Source organism: Phragmites australis, chromosome 3 (genome assembly GCF_958298935.1).
Source record: "Phragmites australis chromosome 3, lpPhrAust1.1, whole genome shotgun sequence".
Classification (NCBI taxonomy): Eukaryota; Viridiplantae; Streptophyta; class Magnoliopsida; order Poales; family Poaceae; genus Phragmites; species Phragmites australis.
The window spans coordinates 3,914,250-3,936,096 of record NC_084923.1 but is presented as its reverse complement, the minus strand read 5'-3'; the positions used below and the strand labels follow the sequence as shown (position 1 = coordinate 3,936,096).

The 21,847-nt window shown below is 43.0% G+C and overlaps 1 protein-coding gene across 1 annotated transcript; it reads right to left on the bottom strand.

The window, feature by feature from the left end:
- Nucleotides 1-7,278: 7,278 nt before the first annotated feature.
- On the bottom strand, nucleotides 7,279-10,170 carry LOC133911646 (probable inactive acireductone dioxygenase 2). The gene is made up of 7 exons (XM_062353979.1): nucleotides 10,015-10,170; nucleotides 8,788-8,899; nucleotides 8,603-8,697; nucleotides 8,346-8,460; nucleotides 8,087-8,211; nucleotides 7,647-7,717; nucleotides 7,279-7,552 (listed from the first exon to the last, which is right to left on the bottom strand). The coding sequence occupies exons 1-7, from the start codon at nucleotides 10,030-10,032 to the stop codon at nucleotides 7,492-7,494; spliced, it is 597 nt and encodes a 198-aa protein (XP_062209963.1). The 5' UTR covers nucleotides 10,033-10,170; the 3' UTR covers nucleotides 7,279-7,491.
- Nucleotides 10,171-21,847: the final 11,677 nt, after the last annotated feature.

The window sequence follows — 21,847 nt, the reverse complement described above, 5'->3', positions numbered from 1 at the left end:
CTAGCCTAACAAAATTGATCTAATCTTATCTTTAAATGACTCCTAATAAAATGGATCAAATCTTATCTCTAAATACTATCTAATCTTTCCAAATAACTAACTAAAAGGTAAAGTAGCCATGGTGCTACAGTATCACGTCGGCCCAAAGACCCTCCCACGTGACAGGGAGTACCATACTACGCAGATAGTGGTTTCTTACTTGATCATAGATTGATTTCATCATCAGATCCTACAGTCTCTTCTGGTGCACGTCCATGAACTGAATGCTAAATGATGAAGCATGTAAGATGCCATGGATCCAAATATGACTTTCAAAAACTACTACACATAATTTGGTCGAAAAATGTAAAAGTAGCTAGAGTCGTAGACATATCTCAGTGATCTACGAAAACGAATTTAACCAAGGATATTGAATCTAGATCGGTGATCATCTGCAGATGCAAGGCTTCTTCTTCCCTCGCCTGAAAACCCTAACAGTTACATTACGGAGCGAAAGCTGTGTGTAAAGTGCTACAAAACTTACATATAAGAACCTTGCCTTGGTGTTGTCTCCCTTGCAGATCTCGCTTGAAGAAGATAAGCTACGCTATTACCAGCTGCCTCTAGGGTTTCAACAAGGATAGTCGATGTGCTGCCACGAGAAAATGAAACTGCCAGATGATCTGATCGCTATTTTCGAAGATGGTCATGGAGAACATATATGCTTTCAGATCATGCTGGCAGCTTCACCTTCTTGTGCTGCACAAATTGAACTAACTGAAGGCACCTCATACCTGTCTGCCATCCTAGAGAGAGAGAGAGAGAGAGAGAGAGAGAGAGAGATCAGAGGCGTGCGCTTGATGGCGTGGGGCGGGTGATTAGCTAGCTAGGTCTTTTTATGGAGATCTTTTCGTGCTAATGCTTGGTTGTTTGTACTATCTATAAAAGCTGATGGGCAGGGAAGAATAATGCAAAGGAGATAGAGTGGTCCCAATTGCGAAGGATGAAGGAAGCGGGAAAGTAGAATATGCCATGCTCACCCACTATATCATGCATGCCAAGGTTTTCTCATTAACCTATGGTGAGGCTTTCGAAAAGCTGAACCAGAGGCGCTTTCATGCATCTTCCATACCTAAATTATTTGGAGCTGATTCTGGTTAGGTCTTTAGGCGTGAATTCGTGGGTGCCGAGGCAGGGATTTCAATTTAGCTTTATATATTTTTTCCGTTCACAAGCGAAAAGACTGAAGTTCTTGAAATTTCGTTAGAATTTTAATCATTTTTCATCCTCCGCTATGTGAGTCTCACATATTAGGTAAAAAAAAAAATTCGAAATTAAATATTCCGTTCCCTTCAAGATTCATGAAATTTCGGTGAAATTTTAACCCCTAGCCCTAGTTATGTGTCACACTTTCGACTTATGATCAATGTTATCTGTATACGTTCACAAGTGTCAGAATTCAACTCGGTTTTAGATGTCTAATTCGGTAAAGAAAATTTAGATATGTGAAATATAACTCGGAATCCAACACAAAGGTTAAAATCTGACATTAAAGATGCACAGTTAAGCAAATAAAATATGGACACGATATCCAAGTAACACTAATGATTGAAGGCATAAAGATTCCGACGAGTGGGGCTCGTCGAGTATAAAGTTGCAAGATTAACGTGGCAAACCTTCACTCTGTTAACCGCTATATCCCGTTTCGACAGACGTATTCAAGAAATCAGAATATGCCTAGATCCAACGATGAGACGAATGACATTATATTATCTGTCTCGATCTGTTAATTATGCAGAGGTACTGTAACAGAGACTTGATTCGACCATATCCAGAATAACACACGCAGCTAGTGTTATAATTCAATTGGGAAAGCACAGCTAACCTGGATTGGATTGACAGTAGCAGAAAGTACAGTTGGACAGCACCGCTCCTCCCTCCCGTCTCGACCGGAGGCCAAGGAAGGCACCCCGGCCTTGAGCCACTCCCACAGCACCGTGCAATCGTCTGGGGTGGAGAAGATGAGTGCCGGCGTGGCCACCACGGGGATAGTGGCTGCCACCTCCGCTCCAGATCCGGCGTTGAAGCGGCAAGACACGGCGTGGGCGCCGACGACGGCTCGGCAGCCCGGCCGTCTTTTCAAGGGCATCGAGCAGATCTGCAAGTTTCTGGTATTCGAGTGCTGATCGCCAGAGTCGCCAGTGTCCTGTCTCTCGCTTTTGGCGACAGAGATGTAGCACTGTGACTGTTAACCCAAGAGGCAATCGTCAGCATGTATATGGTGAGTCTTATTGGAGACGGGGCCTAACAAAGACAGAGTGAGTCAAGACCGATCGAGGCCCTGCAATGCACGTCTGCACATGCGTCGAGGATAAATAATGGACTCCATCGGCGGTCCTGGTTTTGTTGGGCCGTGTCTGCGTAGAAATCCAACGGTGAAGCCCCGGAAAAGTTACGCCGAAACGGGCAGCGCTGGCGCGGCTAGGGGCCATACCTTGTGGCCTGGTCCCCCAACCCCAACTGGGCGAGCCGAGAACCGACCCAGTCCACCCTGAGTCTCTGTCCAGGCCGGTTGTTTTGCAGTCTCCTGCTGTGCCGGGCCGGCCCGGACGCGGGTGGTGGGCCGGGACCTCGCCTACCTCCTCAGCCTCCGCAATACCTCTGACTTCACAAATTTGAAATCACTCTAAAACGAAAAATATTATATAACTAATCGAAAATATTATATAATTATCCAAAAAATATTGAATTAGATACGAAACCAAAAAATATTAATAAAAACGTTAAACTCTAGTAAAATTAAAATTTAATCTTGGACGTAGATTTGCGGAGGGTGATGCACGTGCGGAAAACGCAGCACAGCGCATGGCACCGACGCGTGGTGGTGGAGGGAGGGGAAGGAAATTTATGAAATCCGGTCTCACAGAAAAACCTTAGCTTGTGTATGCTACGTGTCATACTCCTTCCTCTCAATTACACGTGGTTTCTGAAATGAGGAGTGAGGAAGAAAACAGATCTATTTTGCATCTATCTGTTGCAGCAAGGAATTCGCCCAGAATCAAATTTTCTCTGTTGCATGTAGTTTCTGAATTGAAGAGCGATTTTGCTTCGGCATCACTTTTTCCCGGTGCCAAAGGTGGCCGGGTATATGCCTCAAAAGTTGGCTTAGATATTTGGAGAATGTTAAATGGCTTGGATGGCTTATTTTTCAGCCCGTACAACTCTCCAATTATCTAATGAGTTAGAACGTAGAACTATGGCTTGTCATAATATAGGTGTGAAATTAAACTTTTGGGGAAAAAGAGTCAATATTATGCAAACAATAAAATCAAGTCGATCGGATACTAGCTAGGCAATCAGAGACCAATTTTCACACTAAATATTTTGGTAAGTTTATAGCAGGATATGATGTTCAATATATGCACCCTGATTGATTAGATACTCTTTTCGCAGTATGTTGCCTTTACTTCTCCAAACACAGATGAGAAGAAATTTCATTTTTAATAAACCATGTAGGTTCAGGATTACGATCGTATTACTGCTAATTTCTTCACTTTTTCTTTGCTTTCAAGGGTACAATGCTTTCAGCATCTTTTGTAGGCTACTAAGCACCAAGAAAGTGCACCTATACTATTTAGTTCTGAAAAAGGTGAGCTCAGGAGACTTTAGTTATATGGGAGAAGTTACAAATCCCTGTCGACTAGGAAGAATGAGCTGGGCTTCTGTTCGTTTTTCAATCTGTGTGTTGTCTTCCATCACATAGTTCATTGAAGTTTGCACCAGGGTAATTCGTCCATCTGCAGTGATTTACTAACGTATCTTGTAAAATGTGAATCAAGTTCTCACCGTGGAAATCATGCCGAACTGTAAGGAATGTTTGTCTGCATATATGAGTGTAAATTGATTTTCTTTTTCTATGGTAAAAATTGTATAAAGTGATTCTGAAACAATGCTAATGATCTTGTACCAAGTCTTGGCAGTATGTTTATCAATCAGGAAAATGCTGTACGATTTTAAATCTGGTATTTGTTTAATTTTACCTTTTAAAAAAGGAGAATGATAGAAGTGGACAGTGGAAAAGGTTCAGGCCATCCTGCTCAGCGTCAGGTAGACTCGGCATACAACCCTTGGTCTATAGTTGAAGCCGCGGGCCTGAATTTTGGAGAGCTAAGTATGCATCTCCTTTCCTCTCTATCTCTCTTTATTTCCGCTAAGATTTAGGAGAAACTGGAGCAAGATTGTTTGCTACTTCGACTGGGATTATAATTCATAGATCAATGCTCGGAAAGCCAAACAACCTTAGAGAACGGCACGCCAACGGCATGCCCCCAGCTTCTGTTTGCCATTCCTAGCAACTACACACGTATTTCATACATATAGAATCAATTCAGAATATATTAATTTTAAAAAGTAAAAAAATATAGTATAATAAAATAGATTTGTGTCGATAGTTTGTGAACTGTCAATCTAACAAATTTATTGAAGAAATAGGGTTGCTTTAAGTAGATTCGGGCCTCCGAGAGGATAATAATCCTACATCATATATACACACACATATGTATATGCCTCGTGTGTGTATACATACATACATACATGTGGCGTATGTCTTTTGGACTTCTCCTTCCTATTTTTAGAGATAAACTCTTTTAGTTACATGACGTCTTGCGTACCTACGGGTAGTTTTATTTCATTCAAGGATTTTTTTTTTGAGATAGAGATATGCCTCGAGAATTACGGGAAATCCTGGAATACCCGAATATGATAATTATCCATTATTCATCGTTGAGCCTCCCATCAGTACATGAAATGAGGCTTTAACAGATCAAGTATCGAGAAGGTGCTCCATCCGAATAGGTTTTTTTATTTGCCTCACCTTTTGGAAGAAAAAAGTTTGTCATTGGTTGATTTTGAAGTTTGAAACGTTGCAGTGGAGATTTTGGGTAGTGGTGAGAATTTTTTCCTACCAGAGTATCATGATTACGGTAGCAGTGCGAGGAGCCAAACTCATCGGGGTACGACGCTAACTGCCCCACATGTGTTGGGCATTAAATGCGATGTGATGATAGAGCGGGAGATTGTGGCCTCGAGTCGTGTCACGACGTCAGCTGAAACGCCGTTTCCGGGAGCCTCCACTCTGTATAAAGGCAAAGGGAGAGCCCGCCCCAATGCTCATTCTTCCATCATCGATTACTTTCTGTCACACTCGTCGTGCTCCTTGCACCCTTGTCCCTAAAATCCCTCAAAAAAACCCTCTTCCCTCAATTTCTCCGCCATCATAGGCAAGAAAAAGATAGAGAAAGAGAGCTCCTTCACCAACGAGATGGTGTACGCGATCCAGGAGAGGCGAGAATCCAAGATCATGGAGGAGGCTCTAGAGAAGATCGAGATCAAAGAGGTGATTCCAACTTGGGTTCTGATCCCTTGCACACCGGCAGCGGGGCAGACGATCCTGAGCCCGGACACTCATAGTACGGTGGTCTTCCTTGACTTCTTCTATTGCAACTTTGACTTACCTCCTTTAGTTTCTTCCTCGAGGTGCTAGCTTTCTATGGTCTAAAACTCATCCACCTAACCTCAACTCCATCATCGTGTTGAGCGTCTTTGTACATCTATGCGAGGCCCTTCTTGGTTTCCACCAACCCCTCGACCTCTTCTGTTACTTTTATATCCTAAAGAGGTTTCAGAACAAGATTTCCTCCCATCCCTCAACCTCTTTCGGTACTTTTATTTTGGCACCGGGTCCGTGGAGTACATCGACTTTGCCATCAAGTCCTCCTAGTCGGATTTGCACAAGAAGTGGTTCTACTGCCAACCTGATCCGTAGGGGCCTCATTACGGAGGCTTGCCGCTGTTGTCGAGGCCCACCTGGACAGAAGAGCCAATGATGACCGCCCTTCATCGGAACCTTATCAGAGAGATCTGGCACATGAAGGAGAAGAATCTGACGGCTTACGACGTTGTTAGGGACTTCATCAGGCGCCGCTCGAGTCCTCTAAAGTCAAGGATTACCTGCACTTGTTATTTTCTAGCCAGATTGGATCCAGCCTAAGAATGTGAGATAGGTACTTCCTGATCCCGAGTAGCCATTTTTAAGGGATCCACAAGATCAACTCTCACGTCCTATTGCTTCTTCTCGCAATGTTTCCACTAGAGGCTGCTGACAAGAGGGTCAAGGTTCTTTTTGAGGCTATCCCCTCTTCTAGCCGCAAGAAAGTCCCAGTTCCCATTGTGAAGATGGACTCCTAAGCTCAGGCGAGAATCATGTCGGTAAGTGCCTCAGGCCTTCTCGATTCTTGTTTTCTTTTTAAGTAGTCATACTTGTGGTGAAAAATATCAAGGATGTACAGCTTCCTCGACGCGGAGGGCCTGATTTGGAGGCCAAGAATGTTGGAGCCCCAGCTATAGACTCGGATGATGTTCTCATCATGAGTAGTGCGGGCCCAAGTGGGACCAGATGCGATGACACATCATCGCAAGCCCCATCCTCTACTGTCGAAGTAGAACCGGAAGAGGATGATGATGCAGGGGATGATTCACCAGCGGGCAGTCCTAGGACACTGACGCCAACAACCCTGGCTCCCCTTGCCCTTGTAGACCCGATGCCAACTCTATCAGCTATGTCCCAGTTGCGACACAAGCACTCTGAGTGGTGGCCTCAACCTTGATAAGTTGAGCTTTTACCCCGATCTTTATACTTCGGCCCAGGAACGTGGGAAGGCGATAGTTCCCGTGAGCTCTTCGGGTGATCCTCCATGTCCTCAGTGAAAAAGAATACTTTTCTCCAGCTTTTTGTAGCTTCTACTCGGACTATGTATGAAAAAAAAAATGTCCGCCAAAAAGTGCCTTGGGTCACATGTCCGCTGTGGTTGCTACGAAACACATCTGAACAATTGATAGCTGATAATTGATACTCCTCTCCAGCATGAGGCGTCGTCTTCGCACACATAATCAGTTCATGCAGATCACAAAAGAGACATGATAAAGAAGTGATGAGAGAGCGACTAGTTTTGGACTGCAATAAAAGCAGTTCTCAATCGGTAGGCAAGAGATATAAACGTGTTATGTTTATTGGCACGCATTTCTCTTGCAGTCTCCTGGTCTGTAGAATCCACGGTAGGAGGAGCAACCTACTAACCTGACATTTATTCGAGGGAACTGCCACTATTCATCGATGGGAACGAACTTTTCGGTGATCATTAGCACCGTCAGTACAACAGCGGTACTCATTATTTACAAGTAGAAACAAAAAATGTTGGTCTGCTGGTGAAGCACGGCACACACAATAATAGCGGGGGTTGGTAGGAGGAACAGGAATACATTTCAATAATCATTTTGCAAAAACATCATGCAGTTTGAATCATCATTATCGTCAAAGCACTGTGCAAACTATATTAACTGATACATGCTGGTGGAGTGGTGGTATGGGTGGACTGCAGTAGCAGATCTTATTCAGTAGTCCTTGTAGAATGTAGTGCAGAAATCCCAGTCGGCAGGACTCATGTATAGATCCCATCAACGAGCTTCAACAGCTTGATTTCCACCTTTGTTGATAATTTTGTCAACGTACTCCTTCCTGAAATCATTCAACAGCTCTGCTTGGCAAAAGGGAAAACGAGAAAGGAAGGAAGAATAAAATAGAACGATGCTGATACTTAAGACATATGTACCTAGCTGGGAGATGGTCATGGGGACGATTATACGGCATCCAGACAGGCTCTCCCACAAAGAGCCGCATTGCCTGCAGCATAAAATAATAAAAGCCCGTGTCAGACAATAAAATTTCTTATTTGATGGAGCTTGTTGATTGCAGGTTTCAGATGCAGTAAGGAAAATTGACAGAAGACTGAAAGCTGATTTCACAACGACAGTGGAACACACAGAATTACATATTGTAAATAAGAGAATCAGCGGTCTAGGATGTCGTAGGATAAAATACATAAGCGCTATCTTCACCACTTCAAGAACTGCAGTTACCTCTAAGTAATTCTGGAGTAAATGACATACACATTTGATGAAGAAACATCAACTCATTCTGATAAATTTAGTATATGCAAATGTTAAGAGGACCAAAACCCACGGTGGGAACAGGGGAAAAAGCAAAAGATACCTTGATGTAGTTGTCACTGTCCAATGTGAAGCGGTGATACATCCCTGCTGGCAAAACAATCATGCCCCCTTTCTTCACTGCTATACGGATCCACTGATCATTCTCATCCCTCACATCAAAGTATCCTTGAGAATATAAGAAAAATAAATGTAAAGATGTAAAATGAATACAAAGGAAACCTTTGATTATTACTGGCTATAAAACAAAAACTATATTTCTTGTCTTAATAATTACTCAAAAGCATAACAAGGGTACCCACCACTACCCTCAAGACAATAGCGTATCTCTTCATCAGTATGCAAGTGTTCTTCAAAGAAATACTTTATTTTAGCCTCGTAGTTTGGCAACTTCTCTGGACATACATCACAAATGTCCTGCAGAAGGAAATGCAAACAATTATTATCATAATAGTTTGATTCTATTTATAGACCATTTTATCGCTGGTACATTGACCTTGCCACTAAAAATGAAATAACAAAACAGTAAGTACACAAAAAAAAAAACTCATCGACAAACCATGTAAGAGTAGCCCCTGGCTTCACGAATTTTCTTTAGGCTCTCATCATTCTCCCAGTCATCAGCATTCAAGCGCCAGCTTAATATTCCTAACTCTGGGTGTTCAAGATGTGTACTGCTTTAGTATCTGTCAATTTTATAAACACATTCAAGTGGCACATGATTACAGCAGAAAATACACAAACCTGAAAGTTTGTCAAGAGGGATGAATTCTTTGGGCTCACGGTGATGAGGAAGCCTCTGGTCCTCTTTATTGTCATCCATGTACCATGCTTGGATGACCTCCTCCTTGCCATCCTAATTTAGTAATAACCATTCAAAAATTGTATTGTTAGTATGCAGAATGTAAAATCTGACAATATAAAGTATGTTTAGAAAAAGGAGCCATGTGCTAGCAATATCCAATCACCATCTTATAATCTCTAAGCATCAACATTCATAACCGGTTCAGAAATAGATAATTCACGTTGTATGCTATGACCCAACTGGCCATCTCCTATCAGATAACAGGGTTCACACCGGCTTTAGCAAAACCAAGTTCTTGCAGTTCTTACTACTTGCCAACTCATATTCTCACAAGTGTTAAGCAAGGAAAAAGAAAAAACCTACAAAATCCATATTGAACCATTGTTCTTGCATTGCTTTCACTGAGGCAGGTCCAAAGCACACCAAGGACTTAGGATGATCTCAGTTATTTATGTGTATGATGTATATAAACCTAGTCTGCATTGGACTAAACAAAACAAAGTTCTTCAACAAATGGATCTCAAAAAATGACAAATCCAGCACTCATATGCTAATTTTCAATTATACAAGACTACATCAAGTAAAACAAGTACCACAACAAACTTGGGAGGGGGCGCCTACTTCTAGTAGTATTTTACTGAAAGAGGACTTATGTGGATATCAAGACGACAGTGCAAACCTTTGTCCGATAAACAAACTACAACTTGTGACAAGTATTTTACTACAATCCTTTAATTCACTAGGATATTGGTACTGTTTCTTTACATTAAACTTAGGTTGCTTCGCTCTTTACTCTAATAGGGGGGCAACACTGCGTTCTTGAGCTAGTCTTATTCCGAGATCCCAACTTTGGCATGCTTTAAATCCCTAACCAGCAAATCAATTAATCGAAGAGCATATATCTAATCTAATCTTAAGTTTCACATGGATGGCTCCCATCCTAAAATCTATAAACAGCCATCTAGAGTCTTTTGGGAGGAATTCCCAATCACGGTCGTATTTCCTCTACTCGTAACCAAATTTCGAACCGGGCCAATGGAGATCAAGGGAAACTTTGAGGAAACATGCCCGGAAAAGAACAGATCTTTCTCGGCGCCGCGAATCCGCAGCATCTCATGGCAGAAACAAGAACAGGGAAAAGGGTTAGAACATAGAGCTGCTCGCACCTGGAACTCGTTCTCCATGTGTGCAGCGTCTTACAGTATCGCCGCTCTTTGCCTTCCTCTTCGCTGTGGAATTCAGAATTCTCCTGGAAGCCTGGAAGCAGGAACAGTAGGAGTGGGCTGCTTATGAACAGCCTAGGCTTAACGCAACCGCGACTTTTGTAGATAGCCCCCCAAAAGTTTTTCTGTTTAAATGGATACCTCTTCAACTTTTAAGTCGGTCATGATATTTCCTAACATTTCAAAATTTAAATTAGATGCAGATGATGTCCCATTTATGCTGTTCCTTTTTTTTTTGCGGATCTCTTTTATGCTGTTTAAAATACTTTTGACTTCTCATTGATATACCCATTGCGCGCAATTGTATCACGAATAGCCAATAAGACTATGGGCGAGAAGGAAATACGGGGCTTCACAATCCATTTAATCACTAAATGATCAGTAGGATATGACTTGGCAACACCATTATGGCAGTATGAAAAGAACAATAATAAAAGGAAATTATCTACATAGCAAAAAAAAAATCACGAAGAAAAAAAACTCGAGTTGGGAAAGAGAGGTCGACCCTAACCAGTATAACTTTATTTTAGAACCAGTCAGACATCGTCTTAGCATATATCAACCTCACGTATGTGTATACTATTTCTTTTAGGATTAAATTCTAAAAAAAATACGAGCACTCATGCTAAGTCTAGAACTTAAATCTGAACAGACAGATTCCACCATAAGAATCCTATGCTCAATACATCTTGATCTTGTATGTATGTTTTTAGTAAACAATTATTTTACAAATTTTCCATGTATATTTATCATTGTCATATTTTTCTGGGCCTTTAAGTGCACGGTCCGTCTAAAACTCGCAGGGATTGAATTGTCTTATCTGAAATCCCTTTAATGCTTTTCGTGAAATTCATATGAAAGTTATTGTGAGATGGCCACACTCCAAAATGGCGCCTCGTCACAATTCTGGGTGAGACCGTAGATATTGGGAGGATACGATTGTAATTATCGTTGTCTGAGGAACTAGATTGAAACATGATTTATTTTATTTGCTGCATGAAACATGATGCCATAAACATGCCATGACGATGTGCTGGCAATATTGCCCCGTTCAACATGTAAAGACAAACCGTTGTAGGTGTGCACACAGGGCCGGTCTGGAGGAGGATCGAGCGGTGCGACCGTCTGGGTCTTTAAAATTCAAGGTCTTATATGTATATATATACTGTGTATATCGGTCAAAAAAATTAAAAAAATTAGATCTGAACGATTTACATTTAATAATAAAGTCCTATTTTTAATTTTATTCCGGTCCATCAAAATATCAGAACCGGACCTATGTGCACACATGCCTGATGGCTGCGTGAAGTCCATGCCGCATTGCCGCCTCCTTCCGGATGGTCATGACTCATGAGGGATCAAAGTTTTTTCTTCTTGCAATGCGTCGTATTTTATTATACGAAGACCAAGTTAATTTTCTGCATGCTCTTGAAACTGCCAACCGCATATTCAAATTACAAGGAGTAGTGTTGTCAACAATTCTGAAAAGCTGAAATTGAAAGTTCAGCACCATCAGCTGCAATGTTCTGACCAGATGAAACTTTTTTTTTTTGTCCGGGAAACTGGAACACACGTAAAGTTGTAAAAGCATCAGATGTGTAATGGTAAGACTTTAGTCTCTGCATGCGTTATTTCATTATAAAAGATTTAAAAGTATCCAGAGTTCAAAGCCAAACCAACGCATTTCTTGGATTCTTAATTTGAGTAAACAATAAAAAGAAGCCACTGTACTACTTAAAAAAAGTTCAAAGCTAGATTCACTGTGCTGGTTACTTCTTTCAGGAGATGCTGCGTATGTTTTTTCTAGCTAAATGGGAAGAGAATGGAACAATTGTTACCAACCACCTTCAATTCACAAGCAACGGATGCAACTGATGCCAATATTTAGAATACAATACGGAGAGAGGGGATTCAATGGTAGTAGAGGTGGAGGAAGAAGGGTTCTAGTCCCTTCTAGAAGCGAGAGGGATAGGAAGAGAAATCAGGGATATATGAGAGTCTAGGAGAGGAAGAGAGCAACCAGAGAAGGAAGAAGAACATGACAAGGATTTTGTCTAGGGAATATTTATTTATTTTTATCACTTTATCGGAGTGGCAATTTCTCATTGAGAATGATAAATGAGTCATCTTGAGTCTATAATAATAAATTCAATAATAATTTATCATTCTACGAATAGCAAGATGGTAAAAAATCAAATGCATCTCCAGATGGTGTTCGATGGCTTCCGGTGTGTGATGCACTCCACATCCAGACAGGCCAGCTCGGACTCGCCACTTCAATGTACACAAGTCCCTAACATAGTAACTGCAATCATATATTAAGCCCAGTAGGCCAGACATAAAAAGCCCAAACCTTTGAAATAATGGAGGAGGCCTTTAACAGGCCTTTGCTTGCACTAGAAAGCTTGGTTCTCTGGCCAGGCCAGCGTAGTAGTGGGTAAATTGATCCTCGTAATAGTTCTGAACAAATTTTGAGTACTGATTTTCGGTAGAGACACGTATATTTAGACGAAGTAAGTACAAATTTCGGCCTCTATCTATTTTACAAATGTGAATACTTATGCCGAGTCTCAAACCCAGATAGACAGATTCTACCGCAAAAGACCCTAACCAATTGAGCAAGGCTCGGTTCACGGATGAGACACACGTAAGAGCCATTCAAAGTGATGTCAGGTCAATTCTCGCCAAGTGGTGTTTGAAATTTTTCGTTTTTGCTGGTTAGACCGCCTGCACTTTCATTGTTCTTTTCAGAACCTGTTACACGGCGACTTGCAAGGTAGTAACTCACTAACTTGGCAGGCTCGGCGTGCGCGCCCGATCGATGAAGGAATGGAGCGTAGAGCGGCTGTGCACCGAGAATGCGGCAAAGCGTCCCTCTTGCTCGCAGTCTCAGCTTGACGGTCGCGTTCAGAGCCTGCCTCGCTAGCTGCAGTGCACCGTCCTTTTCTCACATTCACCGCTGAAAAGGACGCCCGCACCTTGCGCGAAGACGGCAAGCGACGCGGACGTGCCCCGCCGGAGCGGCCAGGCCCCGTTCGGGAAGGAACGAAAGGTACCCCTCGCCACGGATACGAGCCCTGCATGGTCGCCGGGCGCGCGTGCGTGTCAAGTCTACGCCGGTTTGATCCGTCTCCAGATCTTGACCACGCTGCGACAGCGCCATGCATGCCTGCTTCCCAGAGGACAGGTTCGCTGCAGAGCGCAATCCAAGCCTTTCCCGGTGGTTCAGTCTTCAGAACACACGCTGACACGATGATACCAGATAAGATTTTGGGCGCGTGATCTGTAAATGCTCATCGATCCTTCAGACGACAAATACAGTTAATCTGATCGTGCATTCATTAGGGCCGCCCTCTCGCAACCTTTCTCGACCTTTTTACGGACATTCCTGGGCTGATCATGAATACTACAGTGTAGTGCATTTGCGAGGGATAACATCGACACCACGCGCAGAAGTGATATGGCACGGGGCTAGCTCATTGATTTACAACGACTGAAAACCATCACTGATGTGTTCATATAAAAGCGTGTATCGTCCTGCCCAGTTTCTTAACCATTTCTCGGTCGTCGACAAGCACATGAATTCGGAGCTACTTCTATTTCTGAGCAGCGCCCTCTGCAAGCAGCGCCCGAGCGTCAGGACTCGTCCGTGCGTGCGTGTCCTGTTCTTCCCGGCCGTGTGGACCAAGAGGCAGAGAAGAGGAAGGCAAAGAGGTGGAAATTAAGGAACGCATGCACGTCTGCCCGTAGAGGCAGCAGCTGGTGCGGTTGTTGCAGATGAGTAATTAGCTATGGCACACGCGTTCATTGGTTACTGCTTTACTCGATCGCGAGCCAGGCACCACAAGCAAGCAAGCAGGCTAGTACTGGCAAGTACGTGCATGCCAAGCTGATGGTGATGGTGATGCCAGCGGAATACTAGAACAGTGTTCGTGATCCCTCGAGGTGGGCAAGAAGAGTGGTCAAGATCGATCGATCGAGGTCGCCCATGGCGATGGCATGAGTGTGGCGTGTCCAAGTTGATCTGCTAGCTACAGCCTACAGCTACGCACAGGCAGTCAGGCCGGTTTGCGTGTCATGAAACCGAGTGAACAACAAGCAAAACGTGTGGAGAGTGCAGAGTAGCACGCACAGTGTCATGCACTATACGGCGCGCGGCCATCCACCGGCCAAACTTACAACGTTGTGTCATCTCAAACTGCACGCACGCACGTACGTACGACGTACGTATACGTGCTCGACCCCATGCACTGTTTACTTTTTCCGTATATGTAGGTAAGTCGTAGGTATACGTACGTAGCAGCCCATGATCTTTTGCCCTGCATGCGTATACGGGTACGCCAACTAACTCACCAACCAGCTGGGGTGAGCCCCCATGAACCGATATGTGCTTTGAAATAGGTTTTACACTGTGTGACAAAACCAATGCTAATTGTACCCCTGGTCCTCCCTGCACTACTGTTCTTTGAGTTGATGCCTCAGAACGCACCTGCTACTCAGCTAAGAATCCAAGATGCACGTACGTTAACCACTGACAATCGCTCCATGCATGCCAGCGCGCGCGGCTAAGGCAATTCGGGCCATGAACTTGTCACTCGCGCGAAAGACGCACATGCGCTGACGGGGACATACAATTCCGTATATCCCTTGTTAATTCTTATACACGGTCTCGCTCCTGTATATATATCTTATATAATACTCATCTCTTGTTAATTATTTTAATATCTTATATTTTTTATATATTATCTTAGTACGAATTTGAACATAAATAAACCGGTTATGCCCTAGTGAAATGTTGTTCGAGTTCCGCTGAGGGGTGCCGACGAGAGATACGCGGACGTACGTACATAGCCTGTGCGGCGGGGCTCGCATAATCGCATTGGGGCGTGAGTCCATTGGACGGTGTACGCCAAGGTCTTGGAGTCACTGATTGGCCAGCTGAGACCACGCCAGCAGCAAAGGACACCGCGCTCACCCCATGGCGAAGTGACGGAAACGACCCAGGAAGGCACATGGAGGGCCCACGTGTCGGGGACGATTCTCACGCACAGGCCGTGCCGGTGGTCCCCAGCGTGGCAACAGACCTGGCTGGTGGTGGTCCCTGCTGCGACCGCACGCTCGGCCCGGTCAAGACCGCTCCTGGGCCCCGACCCGCTCCGGCCGAACTCTACCTGCTACGGATCCGTAGACCGGGTCCACTAAGAGGGTGATTGATTTCACGGGAACAACTGGTCCACCGGATGGTATAACGATGGAGAGAAATATGTTCAGTTATCTGTATATATTATTTTAATCTTATTGGTCAGATATAAATATATGTTTGTTGCTTGGTTTGGTGAATACAGTAACTTACATCTGCTTATACAGACGTGTTCGCTTTTTAGTATCATATAATCATTTTCATACGAGCAATCAATCTCAATCTTAATTTTTGCGTCCGTTTATACGGCTTTATATTCGGTCAACCAAACGGTAACTCAATTTAATCTATTCAGATAGATACAACCAAGTAAACACTATTCTTTTTAATAAATATGGCTCCATTCAATCTGCATATACGGTCCATATGAGCAATCTCATACAAACAACCAATCACACCATAAACTCTCATTCGTTCGAAAAATTTAGGGTGTTTGGTTCCTATATCTCATCATGTCCTTGAGGATACGTAGAATTTTGAAAAAAAAAATGTTTGTTTGCCTATATTTATTGTTGTACCTTGACCTAATGGGTGCAAGTATATGGTATTATCTAGGTTTTGTATCCGCTTATACAGATAGAGCTACTTTTCAGTATCACGCAATAATCTTTATGTAAATAACCCATTATAATATAAACTCTTGAATCTATCCATATAGCCTCAAATTCAATGATCCAAACTTAGCCTAGACTGTTCAAACAAACTAAATACACACCCATCTTTTCAATAATTATAACTTCGTTAGAACTTCTTATACAATACAGGTTTATAAAATCTTATCCGGGTAACAAAGACACTCTTAGTGCACACTGCACACCACACGTGTGGTGGTCAACGGTCAGCAAGGGAGGTGATCAACGGTCAGCAAGGGAGGTGATCAACGGTCAGCAAGGGAGGTGGTAATTCGGTGGGGCCACGCAGAAAGTAGAGATTGGTGGAGGCATGGGGCCCACACCGTCTACAGTTGACCGGTCCACCACCGCACGCTCGTGCTGGTGGTGGTGGTGGCGGCGGTGCCCTTTTTTTCTTCCGTCTCCCCCGGCTACTGCGTCGGGCGACGCGGCATGGACGAGATCGCACACTGAAAAGCGGAGAAAACGGACAAGCATCAGTAAGCTATCATGCACCCGGCCGGCTACCTCCATGCTTGTCTCACGTGATCACGGGAGGAGAAAGACGAACAGCTACTGTGGCGTGTTCCACTGAAGAATGATAAGCTCAGCAGTTGCACGGTAGTAAAGCTGGTCATTTCTTGATCAACACTTCAACAGGAATATCTATCGCTACTGCACTGTGTTAGGTACGGGCAGACAGGGTTATATGCACTTCTCCGGTGCAGGTTGTAGAGCGAGCCCGGACAAAATTACACATTATAAAACTTACTGGCAAAATGGACAAGCTCGTCACTGTGGTACTCTGCGAATAGTTTGTTACACTGGTGTGTTTTCAGCTTCTTTGTTTTTAGTTGCACAGGAATAATGGATCAACCAAGCATAAGCGCCGAGGTCACAAGGGTCCTAATCAGACGGCTAGTGTAGCTACATAGAATCTCGTTGTGTTGGGGCAATGCTATGATCCAGTACTCCTACAAAGTAGGTACAGATCGCCACACTAGTCCGATCCGATCACAAACCAATAATCTACACTATTCTTTTCAGACCCGCATGCAATTGTCGTCAGATGGTCCAGCAAGTGTCAGACACGTGGCGGAGCTCCCGTGTGGGTTTGCACGTGTGGCAGTGGCGTCCTCTTTTTCTTTCACGAGAATGCATAGCGCCTTTGCCTTTTCCCGCTGCACAGATATCCATTGCTCTTTTGGTGATACCACTGCACTGCAGCTACGAGTTCTCCTGTGCCGCAGTGGCCTGGGAGCTGGGAGCATGGTATCGCAACAGCCACACAAAGCACATACTCCATTGCTGCTAGCACGGCCAGGATCGATACCGGATAGGGCCTGTGTTACGGTGTCATGGTGTGTTCGTACACAAGAGACTACATGCCATTGTATGTTGCGAGTTTATTGCTACTTAGATCCGGTCTTGAGGTATTAATTACTCCGAGACCAAGATCCTGCAATGAAGGAGAGTCCTTCCTGATTGAGAGGACGCTCTTAACTCATGGAAAGGGAAGGCAACAACCCCAACACGTAGGATGTGTAGGATCTAATCGAACTGATGCTAATATTCAGAATACAACCGAGAGAGAGATCGGATCAGACGGAGTGGGGGAGATCAGACACTTCCCGCACGTACAGCGCGTCTCGTCCATGACGCCTTGGCCCCGTCTGAGCGAACGAACGGAGCCAACACAGCCAGCCAGCTCGCACCGATCACCCACACCATGGCGATGGCGGGATCATGCCTTCTTATGAAAACAAATTTTATATAATCTTATCTAGAAAGATTCTTATAAGATCTTATTTATATTATTTGTTCTATAATTTAATAGCTAGATTAGAGAGGAGAAAGAAAATAAACATTTGTTATTATAAAGATGAAAAAATTTCGTAGGAGCCTATAAAATTATACCCGGGCGCGGCGGAGGTGCAACAGTGCGTGCATGCATGCACACGTAGGACCCAGGGGTTGTCTAGTCCCACGTCGTAGGAGTACTATTTCTAATCAAGCCTACCTGGCTAGAGAGCCCTAGCTGTACTGCGTGCATGGCCCCTACGAGAGAGACGACAAGGCCCGTTCCACGTCCGGCCTCGTGCACCGGCCGGCCCGATCGGAGACGGTGTACATGGAGTGAACCGAACGGTCGGCGCATGCTGGTGGCCGGCCGTGCAAGGATGCCGCGGTCGCTTGACCCTTTTCTGGCCCGGAGTTGCTATACTTCTGATGTCTAAAAATGAGATATTTTTTAGTCCATCAAACACAACAATCGGATCTAGATAGTACGGTCTGGAGATCATATTCAATATCTGACTGTTTTTCTCTATGCTCTCTATGTGCTTTATTTCTTTTGTGCTGGCCTCCGGCTACTCTCTCACTAACAACTCTTTTTGCGTGCTTCCTATCTTAGCACTGGCCCATCTAAAGTCCTCCACCTTGTATGGTCGGTGGCATGCCCGCTGCCCCGACTATTTGGCTACCTGCCTTCTTCAAAGCTTCTTTAAAATCTGGAATCCATAAAATCCTCTTAAACCCGAACCAAAAAACTCCTCTTCAGACTCCGGCCGGATGTGAACACCGGCTGCACGATTTCAGGCAGCTGTATATTAGGAAACGTGTTTCTGGCCCGTTCCTATAGGCCAGTACATGTGGCACTGTGTTAATCCAGCTGCGTGCCCTTGATCATTTCGATGCGACCGGTTTCCCGGCCGGATGGGATCCAATACTTAAGGTTCCATCTTCTTTTACGATCTGCTTAGAGCCTAGGAAGTTTTACCGATTTTCACTCCATGCATTTAAGTTCCTGTAGGACTATACTCCGTTTAAGTTGGCTTAATCATAATTTAGCTACGTAGGCTTGTTTGAAAAAAAAACTAGAAATTCTTATACATCATAGTTAGCGTAAGAAGATATTTTACACGAACAAGTACGACAAGAGCACACTCATAAGAATGGCTTAAGCTTAGAAAAAAAAATAAAGAGAGAGGAACACTAAATATGTTTATGGTAAAAAAGATCTTCTCTTAATCTGATGGTTAAGGGTCTGTATTTATAGGATCATTTAGGGTGTTGATGTAGTTATGTCTTTACGGCGATACAAATATCACAATACGTCAGGGGCCTAAAGCCGGTTGAATCATACAGCATAGGTCTAGGTGTGATACATCTGCCTCAAGTTTAGAAGATATTATCTACTATGACGAAACAATAGTGTAAGTGGCCTTAAAGGCGTAGTATTCTACCAGTCGCCTATTACGGCGTTGCACTGTTAGATGTCAGGATGACCTCTACTTGCGTTGGGATGTTATAATGACCTCCACTTGCGTCACATTAGATATATATATCACTTCCTTACAGATGTAAGACGGCTGGTGAACCCTCTCCGGTTAATATTTTTTCAAGATCTAATGGCCTCTTCCTCCGGGCTCCAGGGAGCCTACCTAAGCTCCACGAGATGGGGGCCTTCGGGAGGCCAGGGTTTTAGGAGACTAAGGCTTAGAAGGCTATGGCTTCGAGAGACTGGTGCTTTGGCAGGCTGGCAAGATCGGGATGTCAGGGGTCCTTAGAGATGACCTTCAGCCTTTCTCAGAGGATGACTTCTTCTCCTATCTTAAGAGACAATAACTGGAAGGACCCGCAACCTCCGGAAACTAGACTTTCTGTTTTGGATCCGGAGCCACAAGCTCTAGAGAAGCTCCTAATAACAAACTTTTAGCAATATCTACTGATTAAGGAATTTCCCTCAACAACGATCTTTACACCTCATCGTCCTCCCGTGACCTGGCTCGGTATCTTTTGTTATATTCCGGGAGCAGCAAGCATCCGAGTGAGCATTGTAGATAGCATCTTCAATACGAGTGGCTGCTTCAATCAAAGAGTCATAAGTGGTCATCGCTTGGAAATCGAAATAGTCATGGTATTGACTACTCATGTTATTCATCATTATCCGAACTTGTTCCTTTTCTGGGGGAAACAGGCTACTGAGCTGCGATCGATAATAAGGAAGTACTATTTGATCGCCGGATCTGGCTGTTTTCCAGCTTGCTGGGTTTTAACGGAAGCATCAGCAATATTGATAAGTCAATCACAAAATTATTATATTGAGATATGATGTTTTTAACGAGATTTGATCATCTTGTCTATATCTTTGCAGCATAACTGCAAGTATTTCTCCTTAATATGCATATGTTGTCGTTCCATAGTTATACATATGGTGTCTAATATTTATAAAAACAAAATTAGAAGTTCGACTAAAACCCTATTCCTAATCCTATTTAATTATAATTTAAATCTATTTATAACTGACTTTTAGTATATGTTTGGTTCACGAGATAGGTATGTATGGGTGATGACCATTCCAATTTTTAACGTGTTTGGTTAGATAGATGAGGTGGATAGGATAGCTAGCCACCGAAAATATTCCTTTTAAGATGTTGAACGGGAAAATCCAGATGAAAAGAGCCGAACCGAGTCATCCAGGTTCTGCTAGTCTGCCAGTTCGTGCTTGTGTGTATTGTGTGTTCATATTTTTCGTTTAATTCTCGATTTTATCTAGAGTATAAAAGTGGTTTAAAAATTCTAAATATTTTTATAAGAAAACTAGAGTTCAGTAGCAACCCATTTTTAATTGTTTGATCCAAAAAGCATGAAACATTTTTTAATTAAAATTCTAAAAAACCTACTTTTATAACTTATAGTAATTTTAATACCTCAAATAAAGTCTCAAAAATCACTAATATTCTTCTCATATGATGCACTAATATATATAAAAAAAATTCCAACCCTAAGTTATTTGGTAAAAAAGTAAGTTCCTTTGCAATGCTCAATTTAAATATATTTTTTATCATTTTATGTGATATTCTCTTTTTAATTTAATTTGAATTCAAACAAATTCAAACACACACAAATTCATCTAAATGCTGCACAATCAAGAGGTAAGGTTACCAAAATATCATCATAACCTCATCCAATCCATTCAACTAAATAGAAAACTAGTTCATCTCATCCATTCAAAATAAATAGAAAATTGAATCATCTCATCCTGAAAAAACAGGGATGATTATATCTCATTCAACCTGACCCTCTGACCAAACACCCACTTATACACGTATTCCCATATATATTCTAAACAATTGGATTGACTAACAACGGGATGGCCGGACAAGTGATTCGTTTCCTCTAGTGCATGCTAGACTGAGATTTTAAGGTAGTGTTTGGTTAGAGGACAAGATACGATAGGATAACTTTATTTATGTATTAAGGATATAATGATTCAAAATGCTTATTTGATGAGAGGGATAAGATGAGTCTATTTTAGATCTTGAGCTCATCATTATCCTTATATCACGAGTAAGACGTTTATATCAAGAAATTTTCTGGATCTCACGTCTAACGTCTAAAAGAATATTCTACTATAAAAATCATCATTTCCTCTTATCCTCTAACCAAATATATAAAAAATAAGATAAAATCATTCTATACAAAGATAATATATCTCGTCAACCAAACACTACTTTAAGACGCGCGCATTGATTGGCTCACCTAAACCATTTTTCTCTAGATGTAATAGTAGCTCGTAGAGAGTTGTTGGGACATGTCACGGCCGTTGATTTGATGGCTCCCTTCTCGCGGGACGGCACCGAAAGCCGGAGAGGACGCCCGCTGTATTCGATCGAGAGAGCAATCGTCGCCTGTGGTGCCAAGTGTGAATAGGGTTATCCAATCCCACCGATGCAGTTTTCAATCGGTTTCCGACTTCAGGCTGGCTAGCTACGTGCAGGTGTGGAGAAATGGAGAAGAAACATGATCCAATACGCGATGATTTTGGGAGAAATGGAGAATTGGTTCCTGTTAGCTAGGAAGATCTATCCTCAAGAAACTGTTCGCTAGGCCCATCTCCTAGAAATAAGAATGTTTTTGTTTTATCAGTCGCAGTCTAATGTCTTGTTGTTTATTTTGTGTT